This window comes from Aquarana catesbeiana, linkage group LG06, assembly GCF_042186555.1.
Source record: "Aquarana catesbeiana isolate 2022-GZ linkage group LG06, ASM4218655v1, whole genome shotgun sequence".
NCBI lineage: Eukaryota > Metazoa > Chordata > Amphibia > Anura > Ranidae > Aquarana > Aquarana catesbeiana.
In genome coordinates, this window is record NC_133329.1 from 321,785,719 (window position 1) to 321,807,983 (window position 22,265).

Below are 22,265 nucleotides of genomic sequence, written 5' to 3' on the forward strand. Positions count from 1 at the left end.
GAGGCGTACCAGATCCTCTCCATGACCGATGAGAGCAACGGGGAGTTCTCATCAGATTCCAATTCTGATTCTGACTCAAATTCGGCATTTGAAAGAAATAGTGAATCGGCAAATGATTCGGAGGAAGAATGGGTCCCTCCCAAAAGGGCACGGCACTCTGGAAACCAGGATTATATTCCCAGGCCCAGTACCAGCGCTGCCACCACCAATAGGCTCCAGGAACAAATTCCCAGTACCAGCGCTGCTGCCGGCAATAGGCCCCAGGAACAAATGCCCAGTACCAGCACTGCCGCCGGCGATAGGCCCCAGGAACAAATGCCCAGACCCAGTACCAGTCCTGCCACATCACGCCTGAGTACCAGCACAGGAAATTCCAATCCAACTACTGGAGTGTCACACCCCCCAAGAGCCAGGGCCTCTACATACATGCCAGATGGTCTTGCCAACCCAACATGGCTGCCTTCCAACTCGGCATCATCAATTATTCCCCAGTTCACAGCACTGCCAGGTGTGCAGACCAACAACCAAAATTTCTCAGAGATTGATTTCTTTCATATGTTTTTGCCCGACACTATGCTGCAATTTATTGTGGACCAGGCAAATTTATATGCCCAGCAATATATTGCCAACAACCCCCAATCATCCTATGCCCGTCCTTTTGAGTGGAGAGATCTGAATTTGGAGGAGTTCAAAGTGTTTATGGGCCTCACCCTAAACATGGGGATTAGAAAAAAAAAAGAAGGACATGCCTATTGGTCCACCAACCCTATCCACAACATGCCCATTTATTCTGCCGTAATGTCCAGGTCCCGATACAAGATGATAATGCGCTTTCTTCACTTCAGCGACAACACCCAGTGCCCTCCCCACAATCTTCCAAATTACGACAAGTTATATAAGATTCGCCCACTGATAAATTTCTTTTCCCAACAATTTGCAGAACTCTATGTCCCCGGAATATATGTGTCGATGAGTCCCTGGTACCCTTTTCAGGCCGGCTAGCAATAAAGCGATATATTCCTAGCAAAAGGGCCAGATATGGAGTAAAGTTATACAAGCTATGTGAGAAAGCCATGGGATATTTGTATGCGTTCCGCATATATGAAGGAAAAGATTCCCAGCTCCAGCCCCCTGAGTGCCCGGCCTACATGGGCACAACTGGAAAGATTGTATTGGACCTGGCATACCCACTTCTAAACAAAGGATATCACATATACGTTGACAACTTTTACACGAGCCTGCCCCTTTTCAAACACTTATACATTGCAAAAACCCTGGCCTGTGAAACCTCCAGAAAAAATAGAAAGGGCTTCCCACAATCTTTAGCGAACAAAAAGCTGCGAAGGGGGGAAAGAGCATCATTGAGATGCAACGAAGTGCTGGCCTTGAGGTGGAAGGATAAGAGGGACGTGCACATGATGTCCACCATCCATGATGACACTACAATTGAGGTACAAAGAAGACAAGGTCCCATTGAAAAGCCAACATGTGTCCAAGATTATAATCTCTACATGGGGGGTAGATTTTAATGATCAAATGATTCAGCCAATAAGGAGGTCCCGATTCTGGTATAAGAAGGTAGCAATTTATTTCATCCATTTGGCCATTTACAATTCCTACGTAGTCTACACCAAATCCATTGAAAGCCCCGCCCCCTTCCTAAAATTCATAGAAGTTGTCACGTCCCTCATCTATCACCAAAGACCCCCCCAGAAGACCTTCGCTCTGAGGCTGTTTGCCGACTTCATGAGCGCCACTTCCCCTTCAGCATTCCACCATCTGAAGCAGGCTGAAGACGGCAAAAAAAATGTCACGTGTGCACCAAAAAAAGATTTAGAAAAGATACCAGCTACCATTGTCCCCAGTGTCCCTCCCAACCTGGCCTTTGCATTGGTGAATGCTTCCAACTTTATCATACATCCCTAAAATATTAGCTCATATTTTTAACCATTTCGCCATTTTCATCATCTGTGCTGACCATTTTCCATTCTTTCCCAAATAATCATACCACCGATTCCACGTGAACTGACCCTGGCCTGTTTTTTGACTATGCCTCTGCCTACCGTTTGGACTGCTTCCACGTGAACTGACCCTGGCCTGTTTTGTGACTATGCCTCTGCCTACCATTTGGACTGCTTCCACGTGAACTGACCCTGGCCTGTTTTATTAACTACGCTACTGCCTACCGCTTGGACTGCTTGCACGTGAACTGACCCTGGCCTGTTTCATGGACTATGCTTTTGCCTACCGCTTGGACTGATCTGTTGCCCTGCTACTGTAGTACACAGGGGTCTCACATATGTGAGGGGCTCCAGAATTGTTTTTCCGGATGGAGAAAACAATTTTTGTTGTTTTCTCCGGGTTTCGGAATTTCCGGATTAGGGTCTGGAGTCCGGAGCCTTTATAGAGATTTGGGTGGGTCGAAGACTCTACCCCTGTGCCCCTGTGCACAGGTCTTACCTGATTGTGGCCCTCAGCCTGCTGTTGACTTAATGCCACCATGCCTCTGCCTGTCGCATGAATGGACCACACCGCTACCTGGACTATGCAAATAATTAGCTGTAGCAAGAGGCAGTATGTTTATGAAGGGCTGGAGAGCGGTACAATAATGAGTGTCTGCAGGTAACAGTGTACCAGGACCAATATTATGGCTGTGCTGGCTATCTCTGCCTGGACAATTTCTATGGACTGTGCTGTCCTGCCTGCTGCCTGGATAGTTACTATTGCTGTCGCTAAGCACATCCCTGCCTGCTGCCTGGACCAGTGCTCTCCTCTGTGGATACTACTAAAAGCACAGGTTATGCTTTTTTTTAATCCTTTCTGCAATAGAATTTATTTTGAATTGTAATTCTTGGTATGTGCATGCTATGTGTTAGAAATATGAAGGGTTTTCAAAAATGACAGGTTGCCAGGAAACTATATATGTCATTTATGCTCCTAGAACGCCTGATGGTGCTACTTGGATGTTGGGCCTCTGTATGTGGCCAGGCTGTGTAAAAGTCTCACACATGTGGTATCGCTATACTCAGGAGGAGTAGCAGAATGTATTTTGGGGTGTCATCTTTGCTACGTACATGCTATGTGTTGGAAATATCTGATAAATGGACAACTTTGTGTAAAAAAAAAGCGTTTTCATTTTTTTCCACATATTCCAAAAACTTCTGGAAAAAAATGAACCGTTCAAAAGACTCATTATGCCTCATAGATTATACGTTGGAGTGTTTGCTTTCCAAAATGGGGTCATTTTGGGGGCAATTCCATTGTCCTGGTGCTCCAGGGCCTTCAAAAATGTAAATGGTGGTTGAGAAATGAAATGTGTCATTTATGCTCGTAGAACGCATGAAGATGCTACTTCAATGTTGGGCCTTTGTATGTGGCCAGGCTGTGTAAAAGTCTCACACATGTGGTATCGTTATACTCAGGAGGAGTAGCAGAATGTATTTTGGGGTGTCATCTTTGCTAAATACATGCTATGTGTTGGAAATATCTGATAAATGGACAACTTTGTGTAAAAAAAAAATGTGTTTTCATTTTTTTCCACATTTTCCAAAAACTTCTGGAAAAAAATGAACCGTTCAAAATACTTATTATGCCTCACAGATTATAGGTTGGGGTGTTTGCTTTCCAAAATGGGGTCATTTTGGGGGCAATTCCATTGTCCTGGTGCTCCAGGGCCTTCAAAATTGTAATAGGTGGTTGAGAAATGAGATGTGTCATTTATGCTCGTAGAACGCATGGAGATGCTACTTCAATGTTGGGCCTTTGTATGTGGCCAGGCTGTGTAAAAGTCTCACACATGTGGTATCGCCATACTTAGGAGGAGTAGCAGAATGTATTTTGGGGTGTCATCTTTGCTACGTACATGCTATGTGTTGGGGTGTTTGCTTTTCAAAAAGAAAAATTCAGAAATGAGATGTGTCATTTATCCTCGTAGAACGCATGAAGAACGCATGAAGATGCTACTTCAATGTTGGGCCTTTGTATGTGGCCAGGCTGTGTAAAACACATGTGGTATCGCCATACTCGGGAAGAGTAGCAGAATGTTTTCTGGGGAGTAATTTGTTGTATGCATATGCTCTGAGAGAGAAATAACCTGTTAATATGCCAATTTTGTAAAAAAAAAATCTTCATTTTGCAAAGAATTGTGGGAAAATATTACAACTTATTACCTTGGAATGTCTACTTTCTAAAAAGGGGTCGTTTAGGGGGTATTTGTACTTTCCTGACTTGTTAGTGTCCCAGGAAATGAGATAGACCATCAGTACATCAGGTGTGATCAGATGTGATCAATTTTCAGTGATTGGCACCATAGTTTGTAGACTCTATAACTTTCACAAAGACCAAATAATTTACACTAATTTGGGTTATTTTTACCAAAGATATGTAGCAGTATAAATTTTGGCCAAAATTTATGAAGAAAAATTACTAATTTGCAAAATTTTATGACAGAAACAAAGAAAAAGTCATTTTTTTCACAAAATTTACGGTCTTTTTTATTTATAGCACAAAAAAAAATAAAAAACCCACTAGTGATTAAATACAACCAGAAGAAAGCTCTATTTGTGTGAAAAAAAGGACGCAAATTTCATATGGGTACAGTGTTGCATGACTGAGTAATTGTCATTCAAAGTGTGAGAGCGCTGAAAGCTGAAAATTGGTCTGGGCAGGAAGGGGGTGTAAGTGCACTGTATTGAGGTGGTTAAAGACCAATTTTAACCAAAACTTGATATTCCTATTTATCGTGACTTCTTATACCTCTTGGAGTGGTAAGATAAACCCATCATTACTAGTTCTGTCCAAATTATATAGCCATTACAAAGCCAATGATGGTGTCATACTCAGCCAAAAATTATGTAAACATTTTTTAGAATGATGTTACATTTACAGTGATGTTTTATGGCATTGTCAGAAGGGGTGATGCAAGAATATCTGCCAATAAGCCCATCACTCGTCATCTTAAACTGTACTTTCAGTTTTAAATAGTGAGGGACTTTAATGATATCAGCATCAAGGGCCATCCAAAGTCTCTAGTATCTTCTCTCAGAGTGCTAAACAGGCATTTTCAATGCAAGGCGGCAATTAAAGTGTATTTAAAGACATGTGAGTTTCCTCTTTAAATGCTAAATGCTACTGAGAAGCTGGATTTCACATGCACCCCGCTATACAGTGCTGGATGGGGTTTAATGGGACTGAGCAGGGCTTTAATAATATTTTCCTAAGCTTCTGCAAATAGCTCAATGAGCTAGGCATGGCTTTTTATTGCTAGGGCTACTAAATGAACCAACAACTAAACAGCTGCAGCAGCAACAAGGGTGACAATGCTACATTGATTTAATTGCAGAAGAAGGTTACTACCCTATTAAAGGAAGTGCCTATCCAATGGTTCTGTTGGCATGATCAACATACTGTCTATTTACAAAATGTTCCAGAAAAACAGAGAGCACATTCTTACCAGGGACGTGCAGTCAGGGGAGGCAGGTGAGGATCCGCCTCACCTGCCATGAACCTAAAAAAAAAAAAAAAAGTCCTACCCCACCACTGGTCAAAATTGGGGGCTCCTACGACCTATGGTTCCATAGATACGGGGCTCCTTGTACAGCTTGTCAGAATCTACATACAAAGCGGCCAGTTTAAATACAAGCTGGCACACTTTGTTTCCAGCAGACTGAGAGGATGAGCTCACAGTGCCTCTCACTTCTTGTCAGAGGCACTGAGCTCAATGGACAGCTTGGAGCCTTGGACCAATGGTAAAGTACCACTGGCCCAAGCTGTCCAATAAAAATGCTGTAGTGGAGGCACACCTCTCACTGCAGTGTCATAGAAGCGGGCGTATGTCTAAAAGACAAATGATCCCTTCCAGTCCAGCCCTCTTAACTAGAAGGAAAAACATGGGTTTATGGGTATAAGATTTACCCACAATCCCATGTTTTTCTCACACAGGTAAGAGGGAGAATGAGAATCTGCTGCTGTTGAAAAGGTACTGTTTTAATCAAGCTAAATCATATATTCATATGCTATATATTATAACATAATAACTTATTACTTATCTATTTACTGTGAAATTACTGGTTGGAAGTTATAACTTCAAACTTCAGTAATTTGTCCGTTAAGCCACCTGCTTGTGTACAGTTTTTGAAAATATAGTAAATTACCTTAAAAACAATATATAATAATTATTTGTATATTACTTACTTATGGTAATTAACCCCTTGCCACCCAGACCAATTCTGACACTGCTCTCCTACATGTAAAAATCATGATTTTTTTTGCTACTATATATATATATATATATATATATATATATATATATATATATATATATATATATATATATATTAGCTGACACCCTAGAAAATAAAATGGTGGTCGTTGTAACTTTTTATGTCACACGGTATTTGCTCAGCAATTTTTCAAACGCATTATTTTTGTAAAGAAACTGTTTCATGAATAAAAAGAAAAAACACTAGAGTTAGCACAATTTTTTTTTGTAGAATGTGAAAGATGATGAGTAAATAGATACCTAACATGCCACGCTTTAAAATTGTGCACACTTGTGGAATGGTGCCAAACTTCAGTACTTAAAAATCTCCATAGGCAACGCTGTAAATTTTTTTACAGGTTACGTGTTTAGAGTTACAGAGGAGGTCTAGTGCTAGAATTATTGCTCTCACTCTAACGATTGCAGCGCATGTAACCTGTGTTTATCTGGTTCTGGTACTAGCCAGCGCCTTACCAGCCACTGACCTCACCGCACGTCCCTGATTCTTACTGGTATTGGAAGTCTACCTCACATGGTTTTATAGTTTGGCCATAGTTCTACTTTAAACAAAATGTGTCTTCTTATTAGGATGCATACAATGGTGACAGTTTAAGGTCCACAAAAACCCAAGGGCTTAGAGAGCAAAAAAATACTCTAATTGTAAAAGATTATTATAGTATTTTGCTTGCAACTTATGAAATTAATTTAAATTATACGCCTATAAATGCTTTAAGCCACAGTATTCAGAGTAAAACCCATAGAGAACTAACATATACCTCGCCCCGTGTAAAGTGAGTTACCACAATCTGTAAAGCAGTTTCAGTTCACTGTACGTAATTAGTCCTTTACTAACGTTACATGTTTTGTGGGCTTTATGGCTTATGCTACTTGGGTGTGTTTACCACTTTTAGTGGTTATTTTGTTTTGCAGAACAATCTTTAAGGACCCGTAAACCTAACACAAAAAATTACCAATGTTAAAATAGGTTGGATTACAACATTCACAGATACACATGTAAAAGGATGCTTAAAAGGGACAATTGTCAGTCTTGTTGTATGAGATTATTGGACAGTAACACAAGTGCATGATAGGAATCTCTCTACTTACAATACCAACTTAATTTTAATATTTTCCATTTTGATCAGTTCCTAAAACGTTTACTTATTTGTTTGCAAAAGACTAAAGCAAGTAGTAAAGACACATTTTTTTCCTTTTTATATACACCCCATTTCTTGGCCCAGTGACAACGGCAGGGGAAATCCCCACTTATACAGTTGCCACTGGAACAGGTGTCACCATTGGAAAACTTCTTTCTATCTCCCTTTCCTGTGACAACATTTTGGATTTCCAATCACTTTTTGTACCTGAGCCAATGGCCACCAGGACAGCTAGAGATCCTCCCTTAATGGGGACACGGACAGTAATTAACATTTCCTCATATTCGTCTGCATTAATAAATTGCTGATGTCACATTATTGAGCATTAGTGAAAAAAAAAAAATGTACACCTTCATTAGGGAGCAGTCCTTGAATCCCTGTCAAATGACTCCCTCGAGGAGTGCCTGAAAAGAGAATCCTGAGAGAATGGTTGAGCAGCAGAAAGGTTTTCGTCAGTGTGGATGTCTCAATGTGGATCCCCCTGTTATCACTATGTTCAGCAAGGTGTCCAGGCAGCTCACAAAGAAAAGGGCAGTAGAAAGTGCTAATCTGTGATATTGTGATAGATTTTTACACTGGACAATTTTAGGGTGTGAAGAAGCAAGTGAGAGTGTGAGAAGTGAGAGTGAGAAGAAGTAAGTGAGAACTTAGCTTTGTAAATGTAATGGATTATTACACTGGCTGGCCAAGTGACCTATTTGTACTACACACTGCCAAGGACATAAAATGACTGCATAGGCCAACTCTGGGTCAGTACGTTAGTCATGTAAGTAGATGTTGACCCCGAAAGATACCTAAACCAAAGATGGTTCCAGCCTTTTGGGAGAAAGAAGATAAAAGCATTGCCTATGAAGGGATGACGCTATCTCTGAGAAGGGTTAGATCCCTGTATGTCACAGTGTAGGTATTTGCTAACACACCACGGATCTTCATGTTGAGTCCAAATGGTTTTTATTGAAGTATGATCACATCACAAACAAGAGAGTGCAACATTTCGGAGTCACGTAGGACCCCTTCGTCAGGCATATCCCTGTAGGTGTTACAATATTTAGTATGCTAGGTTTTCTTTAAAGTGTAAGTAAACCCTACTTTTTTTTTCAGTATGGCTGCCATAATGCCCCACTTTATAACATTTCGAAGCAAATCGTTTTGTGAACCTAAAGTTTCTTACCTGGTAATCCTGCAAGTAATAGCAATTTCTGTTGCAAACTGACAATGTTAAGTTATTACCTCACAATAGGCAGCACTGTCAGCCTGCCATGTGAGCTCCTTTGGTTGGCCATTGGGCTGATTCAGATAAACAGGCAACTGAAGAAGGGTGCATGGCAGACTGACAATGCTGCTGCAAATTGTGGGGCAGCAGCCCTATGTAAAGAAACTTTGCAGTTTTACAAATAAATTCACAAAATATTTTTCTGCTTAGAAAAACCATACAGAAATAAAGATTTTGAGTTTACACACTGTACAGGATGCCAAGTATAGGTCATGGAGGGAAATATATTTCCCCATTATTTGGGTTGTGGTCTCTTTAAGGGAGAGCTCAAGAGGCATTGTTAGTACTCAGGGGTTCTCACCCATGCAGGTTAAGTGGTTTTCGAGGTATTACAGTCAGAGAGGGGAGGACTGATTTTTAGTACTGTCTGGATTGGTAAATCCTCAGACTGGGAATTTTGAGGTTTGGAAAGACCTTTGCGTGAGAATTAACCTCTAAATCTTGATTACAGGGACTTTACTCCTGAAGGAGTTAACCCACCTACAGGAGAGGCTTGAAAGGCTGAAGGAAGAAATCAGCACCTTTCTGATGGACTATTTCTGTTTGTTTTTCTTTGTTTTTTTGAGGATAAGCTATATTTAGGTTTGCCTTTTTTTGCAGTAAAAAAAGGATGGTATGTTTTCAACAGTATGGCTGGCTGATGATCCCAGGCTTCCACATATTACAACACACTTTTTACACATGCATTTTTACATTTGGTATATGGTGAATGGAGCCTTCATTAACATCTTAGTGCTGTAGCAGACAACATCTACAAATATAAACAACTTCAGCTCACCTGCATTGGGTCTCCCCAATGTCTGTAGTTCCAAAATCTGGCTCCTTAGTATTCTCGAAGAACTTACTATTTAAAAATATGCTTCGATTCTACTTCAAATGTTGTATTTTTTATGCAAAAAAAGGCCATCCTTTTAACATAGAAGAGTCTATGATTTCCATCATTGGCAGAATGAAAGAAGTTCATATCTTGAACCCCTGGATTAAATTTGATTGTACCCTTTCTACCTTTTTGCTAACATCTAGAGATACTTGCTAATGTAATCTTGTACAATTCTTGATTGGCTCTATTAACTCTTCTTCAATATCTATTGTACACAAGACAAATGAGGATAGTTTTGTTTTGCAAGTTGCTTTTGACTTGTATTTGTATTACGTGTAAAAGCAATAAAAATATTTACAAAAAAATATTTTAATTTGCTTTTGACTTGTATTTGTATCACATGTAAAAGCAATAAAAATATTAAAAAAAAAAAAAAAAAAAAACACCGGGAAATGAGCCGTAAGCTGTTTGACAAGGTCCATTGCCTATCTGTGTTTCCACTTTTATCTTAATCATTGTTTTTGTGTTTATTCTGGCTTTTTTTGGAAAAATGCAGTTCTAACGCCTTAGGAGAGATTAAACAGGTCAGGAGTTTTTATTCATAACAGAAAAAACATGGGGGGACATAAATGCCCACATACAACCACTGAGCCTACATTCCATAGAGGACCCAGACATCAGTAGCAAGATTCTGAGCATTTTTTCCCCATGGCTGGGAAAAATAGATAACAGAACCCCCAGTAATTGAAATACCCAAACAAAAACAAAAAAGTAATGAAATTTAGACAATAACAAGTTCCTGCAATAAAAATCTAAGGTCACACATTGGCTATCACAGGAGGTGGCATAGGCCTAAGAAAAATCAGCAAATGGATGGGTTGGATATTCCTGTCTGAATTAACCCAACAGTAACACGTAACTACCTCATATCCATGTTTAATAAATGAAGGCTTGCAGGCTTTACAGAGCTATTCAGTTGATATCAGCTTAGTGCTCATTGTACTGTTCACCTTGTAGAGACAATCCATATAATGTAGTAATAATATAAGCAGGAACCAACCTTCAAATCCATCAGTATCCAGGTCACCGAGATTAGTAATAGCTTCTCCAAACCTTGCTGCATATAAGTCACTTCCTGAAAGTTCATATTCCATTTCAGTCATTCTCCCCTTCAAAACAAACAGAAGGAGTGTTTCGTTATATGTCCATTAAACACTTTAAATATCACAGAGCATTAAAAACATATTCGAACTGCTGCAGATCTATATTTTACCTGAAATCTTTAGACTAAAAAAACCTTCCTTTGAAAAAGCACAAAAGGGAATAACCAATGTTTCTTGCTTTGACAAAGCTGGGCAATCACCAGCGTTATTGCATGAGTTCAGAGACCTGTGTAACCTACGACTTAAGCAACTCTTATGGGCTGTACATACGATAGGATTTTCCGACAACATGTTGGATGTGAGCTTGTTGTCGGAAATTCCGACCGTGTATATGCTCCATAGAACATTTGTTGGCGGACTTTCCGCCAACAAATGTTTGAGAGTAAGTTCTCAAATTTTCCGGAAATTCTGAGAGTGTGTACAGAATTCCGAAGGCCCAAAAGTCCACGCATGCTCGGAATCAGGCAGAAGAGCCGCACTGGCTATTGAACTTCATTTTTCTCGGCTGGTCGTACGTGTTGTACATCACCGCATTCTTGACGTTCGCAATTTCCGACAACATTTGTGTGACCGTGTGTATGCAAGACAAGTGTGAGCCAACATCCTTCGTAAAAAAATCCAAATCAATGATGAGTTTTGCTGCTGGGGAATGGAGATTAAAGTGTAATTCCAATAAGTTTCTCCCATTTTAATGTTTGTACCAATAAAAATTAATATATTAATAAGTTGTGCTCTAGTTGATTCCTTTTGCGGCATAAAAGCCCTGGGAGAAACTTTATTGGAATTATAGTATGATTACCCAGGCTTATGGGTCTCTATATGCATATAGAGATTAAAGTGAACCCGTTGATTTTAGGCACAGGATCACTTTAAGTTAACTATAATGTTAGTGCAGTGAAGATTGTATGGCAAATACAAAATCTATTCTGCAATAAAAGCCTACCTGATAGAATTATTTTTATGTAAGACTTTAGTTCAGCTTTAACAAACAATGGAGGGGGACCTCGTTAATATACATTACGGTGACTGGAAAATGACAACTGGCATCCAAAGGATTAAGCAAAATAAATACAAGACTACAACATTCTGGTTTTTTTTGTTTTTGTTTTTTTATACATATACTTAGCAGGGCTTATAATGTTTTTTTTTTTAATTTGAAGTAATTAAGAACAAAGCAGGAAGTGAAAAATAATTTGAAGCAGAATTTAAAGGACGTTATAATAAACTGAACAAGCAACAAAAAATAAAACACAGATGCTTACAGTAGATATTTGAAAAGGTGTTAACATAATTCAGGGAAACAAACATATTTAATGTCGCACTTGAAAGGTACGCTGTATGAAATACAATGTCATCTTACTTATGCCTTCCTTATCAAGGCATTTGCTTTAAAGTAAGCATGCATACATAAATTAACTGCTTCAATACCAGGCACTTTTACCCCCTTCCTGCCAAGGCCAATTTTCAGCTTTAAGCACTGTCGCACTTTGAATGACAATTGCACGGTCATGCAACGCTGTACCCAAACAAAATTTGTATAATGTTTGTTAGGCAGATAGAGCTTTCTTTTGGTGGTATTCAATCGCCACTGGGTTTTTTATTTTTTTCTAAAAAAAAAATGAAAAATAACGAAAATTCTGAAAAAAAAAAGAAGGCGGAAAATTTTGTAAATAAGTAATTTTTCTCCCGCGGATGTACGCGGTTGAGGTTGCACTGATGGGCACTGATGTGGCAGCACTGATGAGGAGGCACTAATATGCAGCACTGATGGGCACTGATAGGCAGCACTGATGGACACTGATAGGTGGCACTTATGGGCACAGATAGGCGACACTGCTAGGTGGCACTGATGAGCAGCACTGATGAGCAGGCACTAATGGGCACTGAAAAGCTGCACTGATTGGCAACACTGCTGGTCACTGACTGTCATCACTGATGGGCACTGTTGGGGCTGCACTGATACTAAGTGCCCTGATTATTTGTGCAGGTCTTCCCTGTAAGGAGATGCCGCTGATCGGTTCTCTTCACCTCACACGCTGTCAGTGTGAGGAGAGGAAAGCCGATAACCAGCACTTCCTTGTTTACATGTGATCAGCTGTGATTGGACATAGATGATCACATGGGTAAAGAGCCGTATCATCGGCTCTTTACCAAGATCGAGGATGCACCATGTCCTGGGGACACAGCACGCCACTGATCATCGCGATGCACGCCCCCGCTGGTGTGCAAGTGCGGCGAGAGTGGGACAATGTCATCCCAGAACAATGGACCCACCCCGCAGCCGTCAATTCCCGGAAGGTAGTCAAAGTGGTATTAAACCCAAAACCAAAAATGTAATATATTACAGCTTACCAATCATTCGATGAGGTGGCTGCTAAATTTTCTTTTCTAATGCCACGTACACACGATCGGAATTTCGTCCCGCAAAAGACCGATGAGTTTTTTGTCGGAAAATGCGACCGTGTATGCTTCATCGGACTTTTGCTGGCCGAATTCCAGCCAGCAAAAGATTGAGAGCATGTTCTCAATTTTTCGGTCGGAAAAAGTTCCTATCCGAAAATGCGATCATCTGTGGCAATTCCGACGTGCAAAAGTCCTAAGCATGCTCGGAAACAATTCGACGCATGCTCAAAAGCATTGAACTTCATTTTCTCGGCTCATCATAGTGTTGTACGTCACCGCATTCTTGATGGTCGTAAGTTCAGCGAACTTTTGCGTGACCGTGTGTATGCAAGGCAAACTTGAGCGGAATCCCGTCGGAAAAGCCGTCATATCTTTTTCCGACGAGAAGTCCGGTCGTGTGTACGAGGCATTAGGCCTTTTTCCCAGGTGATCTGGCCAGTAAAGCCTAGTACACACTATGAGAACATCAAAAGAAAAATATGCTCTTGGAACAATTTTCTGATAATCTGATAGCTTTGGAGAGCCGAACACAACAGTTCATGCGAAAATATCAGAAGGGACAAGCACGACATTTTTTTCTTGTACGATAACAGAACAAATGATTTCCGTGTAATTAGTATGGTATTTGTACGAAAAAAATGGTGTGACCAAAACCACGCATGCTCAGAAACAAAAGAATACATTACAATACAATACATTACATCAACTTACAAGTTGTATTCTGTAGTACAAGGATTTTTGTAATTTTAGTAACCTATTGGTTTTCCATATGAGATTAGCACGCAAAAAAAAACACAAAAAAAAACGGCAGATTACTTGTTCGATATTCTAATCGTGTATACCAGGCATAGCACACCTCCTGTATTAAAGTGCCCCCATTCTGGATGAAGGAGCACAGGGGCACCTTTGGACAGCAGCATGTCACTCTGGGCTGAGGGGAGTGTAATGCCCCGTACACACGATCGGACATTCCGACAACAAAATCCATGTTTTTTTTTTCCGACGGATATTGGCTCAAACTTGTCTTGCATACACACGGTCACACAAATCTTGTCGGAAATTCAGAACGTCAAGAACGCAGTGACGTACAACACGTACGACGAGCCGAGAAAAATGAAGTTCAATAGCCAGTGCGGCTCATCTGCTTGATTCCAAGAATGCGTGGAATTTTGTGCGTCGGAATTGTGTACACACACTTGGAATTTCCGACAACAAGTTTTGTTGTCGGAAAATTTGAGAACCAGCTCTCAAACATTTGTTGTTGGAAATTCTGACAGCAAATATCCGATGGAGCATACACATGGTCGGACTTTCCGACAACAAGCTCACATTGAACATTTGTTGTCGGAAAGTCTGACCGAGTGTACGCGGCATTAGAGAAACTGAATATGTTAACACTGGTACACACATCTTCGATAAATACTAAAATACAGGAGACAAATTATAAACTTCTGTCTAGGTGGTACAGGGTCCCGAAGATGTTGGCCGTTGCATACCCCTCAGTCTTGGATAGATGTTGGCAGGGCTGCAGGCAACAAGGCTCTCATAACCACATCTGGCGGGGAATGCCCCAAGATTATGCCATTTTGGGCTGAGCTCAGGAGTTTGATCTATAAAATAATAAAGGCTTTGATCAGGGCCACCCTGTGCAATGCCTCTTTCATGATACTCAAAGTTCCATCAGGGCATATAAGAAGAGTATAGTTCCACATCTGTTGGATGAAGCTAAAAGGCTAATTCTGGGCTTTTGGAAAAAGCCACAAGCACCTACTATGGAACACTGAGTGAAACAGGTCAACAAAACTATGGAAGAAGAGAAATGAGTCTGTACCAATATTAATAGATTGGAAGAGTTTCATGCTAAATGGGGACCATGGATTCATTTTAGTACAGCGAACAGGAGTTTACAGTTTCCTTTTCCATGAAAGGGAGGCGACACGCCTTTTTTTTTTCCAGGATGTGGAACTCTTCCCATTTGGAATTCAGGAATCTTATTATGCTACAGTACTAAAATATTCAGGGATCCCCCCCCCCCCTTTTCTTTCCCCCTTTTTTTTTATATGAATGGGTGATCGTACTGGGGGATTTGTAAGAGGTAGTCTTTTAATGTTTGTTGGTTATATGTCTGTCAATTGACTATAAAAAAGAAAAATTTAAATAAAGATTATAGAAAAAAAAAGAAATAGAAGCTGGTCATTGTAAACACCCCTGTTAGTGTTAAATGGTTTGTCTCATCTCTGTAACTGATACATTCTGCTGGAGAGCTTGTTCTTTTGAAAAACAACTTACTGGTTGGATCACCAGATTAAAATAGAAAAAGGAAAGCCTAACATAAAAAAAATTATTCCGTCATCACATCTAAGCTGCAATATGGTGAATGTTTGCTTTTGGGTTTAATACCACTTTAGGCTTTTGATGTCAGTCTCTAAAAAAAGTTACTTCTGCCACAGTCAAATATTCTTCCCGCAACACATCTCAAAAGTATCTACAATACAATTTTGAATAAAGTTTTGGTGCCAATGTAGTAAACTCAAAAGTTCAGTTCACTGTTAATTTACCACAAACTTTCATCAACCTTAAGCCACACAGAGGAAGTGGCATCTTTCTTTTTTTTCTCATTTTGATACAATACTTGGTTAAAAGAAAAAAAAAGAGTATAAAGTATGAACACATAGCCAGAAGCAATTGTCATACATCTATCATTCTTGGCATTCAAGCCAATTCCACTCAGACTTTCCAGTAGCTTGACACTGAAAATTATTTTGTTCTAGACATGGAACCATTATTATTTTTTTAACCAGAATGTTTTAAAGTGAACCTCATCTAGCCTTTTAAAAATTACTAAGTAACAACAGTGTTGAACTGAAGATATCACATTCATGTCTTATTTCCTTTTGAACCCTTTGAATTATAGTCCAAATCTGTGTACAAGGCTTTATTTGCCTTCCGTGATGATGTCATCACGCAAACCAGAAGATTCCTGGTATTATTGGTGAGTGTGCACTTTTTTATATATAGAGCTTTTCTGTACATATTACAGTAGCTGAAGCATTTTTGTTTTACATATTGACCTCCTGGTTTGAGCATTTGCTTGGGAGACCACCATGTTGGAGGATCTTCCTGGAGGTTTTATGGGGATTACTTGCTTGATATTGAGGGGTTTTTTTTGGACCACTTATTATAGGTGGTCAATCATTTTCTGGGAACTGTGTCATCTTGTATTACACGCATAAGGTGTCAAAATTGTGATTTGGTTAGACCTATACCATGGCCTTCGTTTTTGATCAATTTCTGTGATAAACACTGATGGTTTTCCTTATTTGTATTGTTTCGAATGTTTTTGTACATTTTAAGTGTTACCGCAATTTTTTGTTTTAAAGTAGAACTATAGGCAAAATGTTTTTTTTTCCTTTTGGATAGAGTAAGGGAGAGTTATAACCCTTATTTTTTGCCATCTGTGCCCCACTGGAAAGATTTACTTTCACTTCCTGTCCCATATTTTAATTTAAATACAAGGATACCCCATGGCATGAACCTGACATATGATGTAGACTTTTTCCCTAAAGCGGAGTTCCGCTTAAAAAAATAAAATTAAAGTCAGCAGCTACAAATACTGCAACTGCTGACTTTTAATAATCGGGCACTTACCTCTCCCAGGGTCCAGCGATGCGGGGGAACGAAGCCCCGCTCCTCTCCTCCTCCTCTCCACGGCGACGGCATTGTAACTGTGGGCGCCCGGCTGTGAAGCAGGCACGAGCCGCGCGGAGTGCCGTGACTGACCAGGCAATCATCTGGGACCTGTGACGTGTCCCAGATGATTGCCGAGAGGCAGGGGGGAGAGGTTAACTTGCTTCCGTCGCGGTGCGCAGGAAGGAAGTGGGAGCTGGAACCCTCTTAAAAGAGGGTATCCGCCCCCCCCCAAAAAAAAAACATGACATGCCAAATGTGGCATGTCAGGGGGTCACCTTCCCGTAGCCTCCCTGGCGGTTTTCCCGAGTGTGGCTCGGGGTTAAAATTCAGGACCATTAGCGGTAACCCCGAGCCACACTTGGGATTACATCGCAGGATCCTGGTGTGGCTTTACTTACCTTGTCCCCGGGATCCTGCGATGTCCCCCGCAGTGTCCGTGGGCTCTGTCCTCCTCCGAAGCCTCTCCTTGCCAGGCTCCGTTTCTTGCGAGCGTCGCGACGCACGGGGGCGGAGCCTGGCGGCAAATTCAAAAAATTGTAAAAATCATAACACATACAGTACTGTATGAAATGATTTCACATCCCTTTTGTCCCCAGTGCTTTGGCCCATGCCCTGCATGCAGTTTTATATTATATATACTGTTCTTTCTGCCTGGAAACTTGAGATTGTCCATAGCAACCAAAAAGTGTCCCTTTACGTCAAAAGTGGCTTTAGACCAGCTATAAAACAGCGATAGTAAATTAGAACACTTGCAGAATTGAGCGATAGTGAATTGTGGGGAAATTTATTTTATTATTTTTTTATTTTTATTTTTTAATTATTTATTTTTATTTATTATATTATAATTTATGTTTTTGTGTTTCAAACTTTATCATACCCGGGATATCTACTAGACTCTTGTTTGGACAGATTTAAGTGTGTTATTGCTAAGAATTACAGACCTACAATATAAAACGCCAAATTTCCATGCAAAATAATTGTACCGCTTTCAGCACCTAAAATCAGAAAGAATCATACCGCCAGGGAGGTTAAAGTGGAAGTTCCATTTTTGGGTGGAACTCCGCTTTAGGTAATTAAATCTATACAATTATGGTTTTAAAGTGATTTTTTCATGTTTGTGGAAGTATTTTTTTTTCTGCGTTTTTTTATGCGATTTTTTACATGCAATTTTTTTTTTCTCTCTTTCGTTTTTCTCTACAGATCCATCTTCTAGGTTTAATGTTCTTTTTTTTATTGTATGTCCTTTTTACATTTACTATGTAACGCACCTCCCTCGCAATCATGCAGCAATGTTTCCTACTTGTGTTGATTGACATCATCTGATGAATTGATTGATTGTAGGAGGGCTTTTGGGCATTTTCTTGTATATATATATATATATATATATATATATGTTGTGTTTGTCGATCTTTGACAGAGCTATGAACAAGGCTTGTGCCGAAACGCGTCTGCTTGTCCTTTTTATACTTGTTATGATACAATAAACACCACAGATGTGTCCAGAGTACCGGCTTTTCTTCAGTTATCTTCAAGTTTGCCTGTTTCAACTTGTGATACATTAGTGTGTTGATCACTTCACTTTGTAGATAGCTAAAAACAACAATGGTGTCAGTGGGAACTTATCTGACAGGTAGAAATTGCTCATTGCTCAGGGAACCCTGAGCAACCTCTGGAAGAACCCTAGGGTACCATGAAACAATGGTTAAGCATCCCTGCTCTACATTGAACACTAAGCTGCGCATGCACTGTTCAGTTTACATTTCCGACAGAGCATTCGTTTGTCGGAGTGACTAGCGGCGCTTTACCGCTAACGTGGAGCGGTACCAGTGTGAAAGGGGTCTAAATGTTTTGTATGAAGGTAATTGTAGCCATCTTTTAAAATAAATCCTTTTATATCATGATAGGCTTCACTATTGGAGTTTTCTATTTTTTTTATCATTGTGAGTCTCCCCTATACGATCTGTGATCCAAATGACGGTTACCCTCCTGGATAAACTTGCTGCTGCCTGTTTGACTGTTATAATTTATGGTCCTGGACATCTGGTAAGAAGCCTGAGTGTGAGGGTGCTGCTGGTGATGGATCCCTTTACTTTCACTCTGCACGGATCATTACATAGTTACATAGTTAGTCAGGTTGAAAAAAGACAAGACAAAAAAGACACAAGTCCATCCAGTTCAACCTTAAAAACAATAAATAAATAAAATAAAAAAATATCGTACAATCCAATATACCCAATTCTATACCCTTAGTTGATCCAGAGGAAGGCAAAAAACCCCAGCAGAGCATGCTCCAATTTGCTACAGCAGGGGGGAAAAATTGCTTCCTGATCCCCCAATAGGCAATCGGATTTTCCCTGGATCAACTTTACCTATAAATGTTAGTACCCAGTTATATTATGTACATTTAGGAAAGTATCCAGGCCTTTCTTAAAGCAATCTACTGATCTGTCCAGAACTACCTCTGGAGGGAGACTATTCCACATTTTCACACTTCTTACTGTGAAGAAACCTTTCCATATTTGGAGATGAAATCTCTTTTCCTCTATACGTAAAGAGTGCCCCCTTGTCCTCTGTGATGACCGTAAACAGAATAACTCAACACCAAGTTCACTATACGGACCCCTCATTGCTTCATTGGATTGTTTTGCACATATGGACTGTTTTTGATTTTTTGTGTTGCATTACTAAGATTGAGTTTTGCACATGGACACTTTTTTACTTTTTATGTACAACTGAATGTTATAACTGTAACTGGTATTACGGTTTGCTAAGCGGCTGCTATTTTTCCTTATTTACACCGAGCGCAGATTTTACATTCTTTTACTTTTTTAACTATAGCCAAGTCCCGCTAAATTAATTCAGACTATGTGATAGTTAGTATTTCCAGCTTACATTCATTATGCACAATTTGCAAAGCTAAAAACACCAAGATAAAGATTCGTACTTTCATACTTTTTGTACTTTGAGTCAATGACATTTTAGCATCACCGTTGCATAGCTAAAACATATTCTTATCTTTGTGTTAAAGCTTTGCGAATGGAGCTCATTGGCTGTTAAATTTAAACCTTCTTAATTTAGATATCAGAATCTCAGAGAAAATCTAACAAGCCAGATCATTATATCAGCAGGCATGATGTGTTAAAGGCCACCCAACAGGAGATGCGGTTTATATTTGTACCATCATATCCATTTAGTACAACAAGCAGCTCAGCTATCTTATCTCCAGTACATGACTGTGTATGACTTATAAATTGCATCCTGATCTTCAGGAAAAAAGAACGTTAACACGGACCAGATATATTCAGATATCTTACTGTTTACTGTATTCAGATATATTACTGTTTATTTACAGATGGGCTGTAACCAGGGCTAGATTAAGAAATCATGCAACTGTAAGACAAGCCAACACCAACACTGTTCAATACGTTTTATAACCAGACAAACTGTGTACTGTAATTATCACAGACAAAATGAAAGCATATTGATATATCCCTAGGTACATACTAAAACCCTATACATCGTTATTACCTATAGCAAGTGTGCAATGAAATCTCCCCAGTTTGAGAAGGGCCATGCTTTTAAAGGTGAGGGTTCTGGGAGTTTGGGGGTGAGGGTGTTGTTGAAGATAGAGGGTATTTATACATAGAGGATGATTACAGATGATGGTGGGATTAGAACTTTACTCAAAGTGGTTGTAAACTCTTACATGTACTCAATACTCCTACAAAAGTTGTACCTGTTTATCTGCAACTCTATCTCCTCTACAGCCAAAGCACAGAATTTACACAACATTCCTGAGCTCCAGAAGGCAGGGGGCAGGAATCTGAAGTCACATGCTGCATGGAATAGAGCAGGGACTTGAGGGGGGAATAGACAAATCCCCCTCTACACAGTCCCATAGGGAAACATGCGCAGCTGAAACTGTCAATCACATGCTGTGTGCATGAGGTGGGGGGGCTCCTGGGATTGCCTGGTGTCACCATTGACTGTTGGAAGTGACTCATGCAGATGGGAGGAGAGAAAAAACAAAATTCACACTAGGTGCTTTGGAGAAAGGCAAGCATTTCATTTCAGAGGTTTACTACCACTTTAAGATAACATTGTTTTGTTTTCTTATGTTTCATTTTGTGGAGCTCAAAGAAAGTAACAATTACATTGCCATAGGTGTGCACAGCCTATTGCATTAGGGTGTGCACCCTAAGGCCCCTTTCACACGGGACGGATCCATGTTGATCTGCCCCGTGAACATCCGCTGCTCAGCGGGGATCGCTCCGCTTTCCCCAGCTGAGCCGGCGGATGAAAGGGAGGGACCCGCACACTGTGCAGGGACCGCCCTGTCAGATCTCCGCTCTCCCCTATGGGGGATCGGAGGAACACGGACCTTCTGTCCGTGTTCATCCGATCCGCTCTGCAGACGGATAGAAAAATAGGATTTTCTTCCGTCCGCAGAATCGGACGAGAGCGGAGCCGGACGACATCGGGTGTTTGCGGATGTAGATCCGCTGACACCCGCTATCCCATAGGGATGCATGTATGTCCGTATTTCATCTGAAAACGGATGGATGAAATACGGACATACGGTCCGCATGTGTGAAAGGGGCCTAAAGCTCAAGCACACATGTGTGTCTATATATACAATGCCTTTAAAAAGTATTCATACCCCTTGAGATTTTCCACATTTTGTCATGTTACAACCAAAAACGTAAATGTATTCTTTATCTCTAACCCAATTAACCCCATATACACATCCTCTGTGATTACCAACAAGATTTTGTGATGTCATTGAATACTTTTTTCACTGATATCTTTACAACCAGTCATATATCTTTTCAACACCACTATATTATTCTCTCTTTTTTGACACATGGCATTTTATAATTTATACTCAGCTCCATCCTTCTGTTCCCTGTGGTTGCATTTTCTGGCCTCATCGCTGCCCCGGTTTGGGTTGGTGCGCGCTGGGACTGACGAGGTTTTTTGTTGGGTCAATATGGGGGTAAGCATTACCACTAATGCTGTTTCGGTGATGACAATGCGCAGTCTTTGTGTTATCTTATGTTTCAATATAAAATACAATGTTATTTACGCAATTTCTCATTTTTTAGAATCACTAAGAGTGTTGGATGATATCACCACCAGTTTGCATATCCCTTGAAAAAGCGACAATGCGAAACATGTCGGGCTAGTATGCAATAAGTATCATCTGTTAAACCATAATACACACTCGTATCCCATCTGACCACCATGTTTTTAGAATTGTAATTTCTGATACTATGTACAATTTGTATGTTCCTTTTTAATGGTTGAATTAATAAATTGTCTTTTTTAGAAAAAAACTTTTTTCCTCTATGTCTAGTTTGCTTGCACCGTCAAAATCCCTTTAGTCTTTTCTCTGTATTTATAATTTTGTTCAGGGATGTGGTGCCTATCTTTTAGGGTGTTTTTCCCATATTTGGAACCAAAACCATAATACGTAAATGTATTTTATGTGATAGACCAA

At 40.1% G+C, this 22,265-nt stretch overlaps 1 protein-coding gene across 1 annotated transcript in view; it reads right to left on the bottom strand.

Moving 5' to 3' along the window:
- ITGA4 (integrin subunit alpha 4) overlaps positions 1 to 22,265 on the bottom strand; it is a 247,713-nt gene that overhangs the window by 108,620 nt on the left and 116,828 nt on the right. The window contains exon 10 of the mRNA XM_073633746.1: positions 10,570 to 10,678. Coding sequence (XP_073489847.1) covers positions 10,570 to 10,678 — 109 coding nt within the window. The remainder of the gene's footprint in view (positions 1 to 10,569; positions 10,679 to 22,265) is intronic.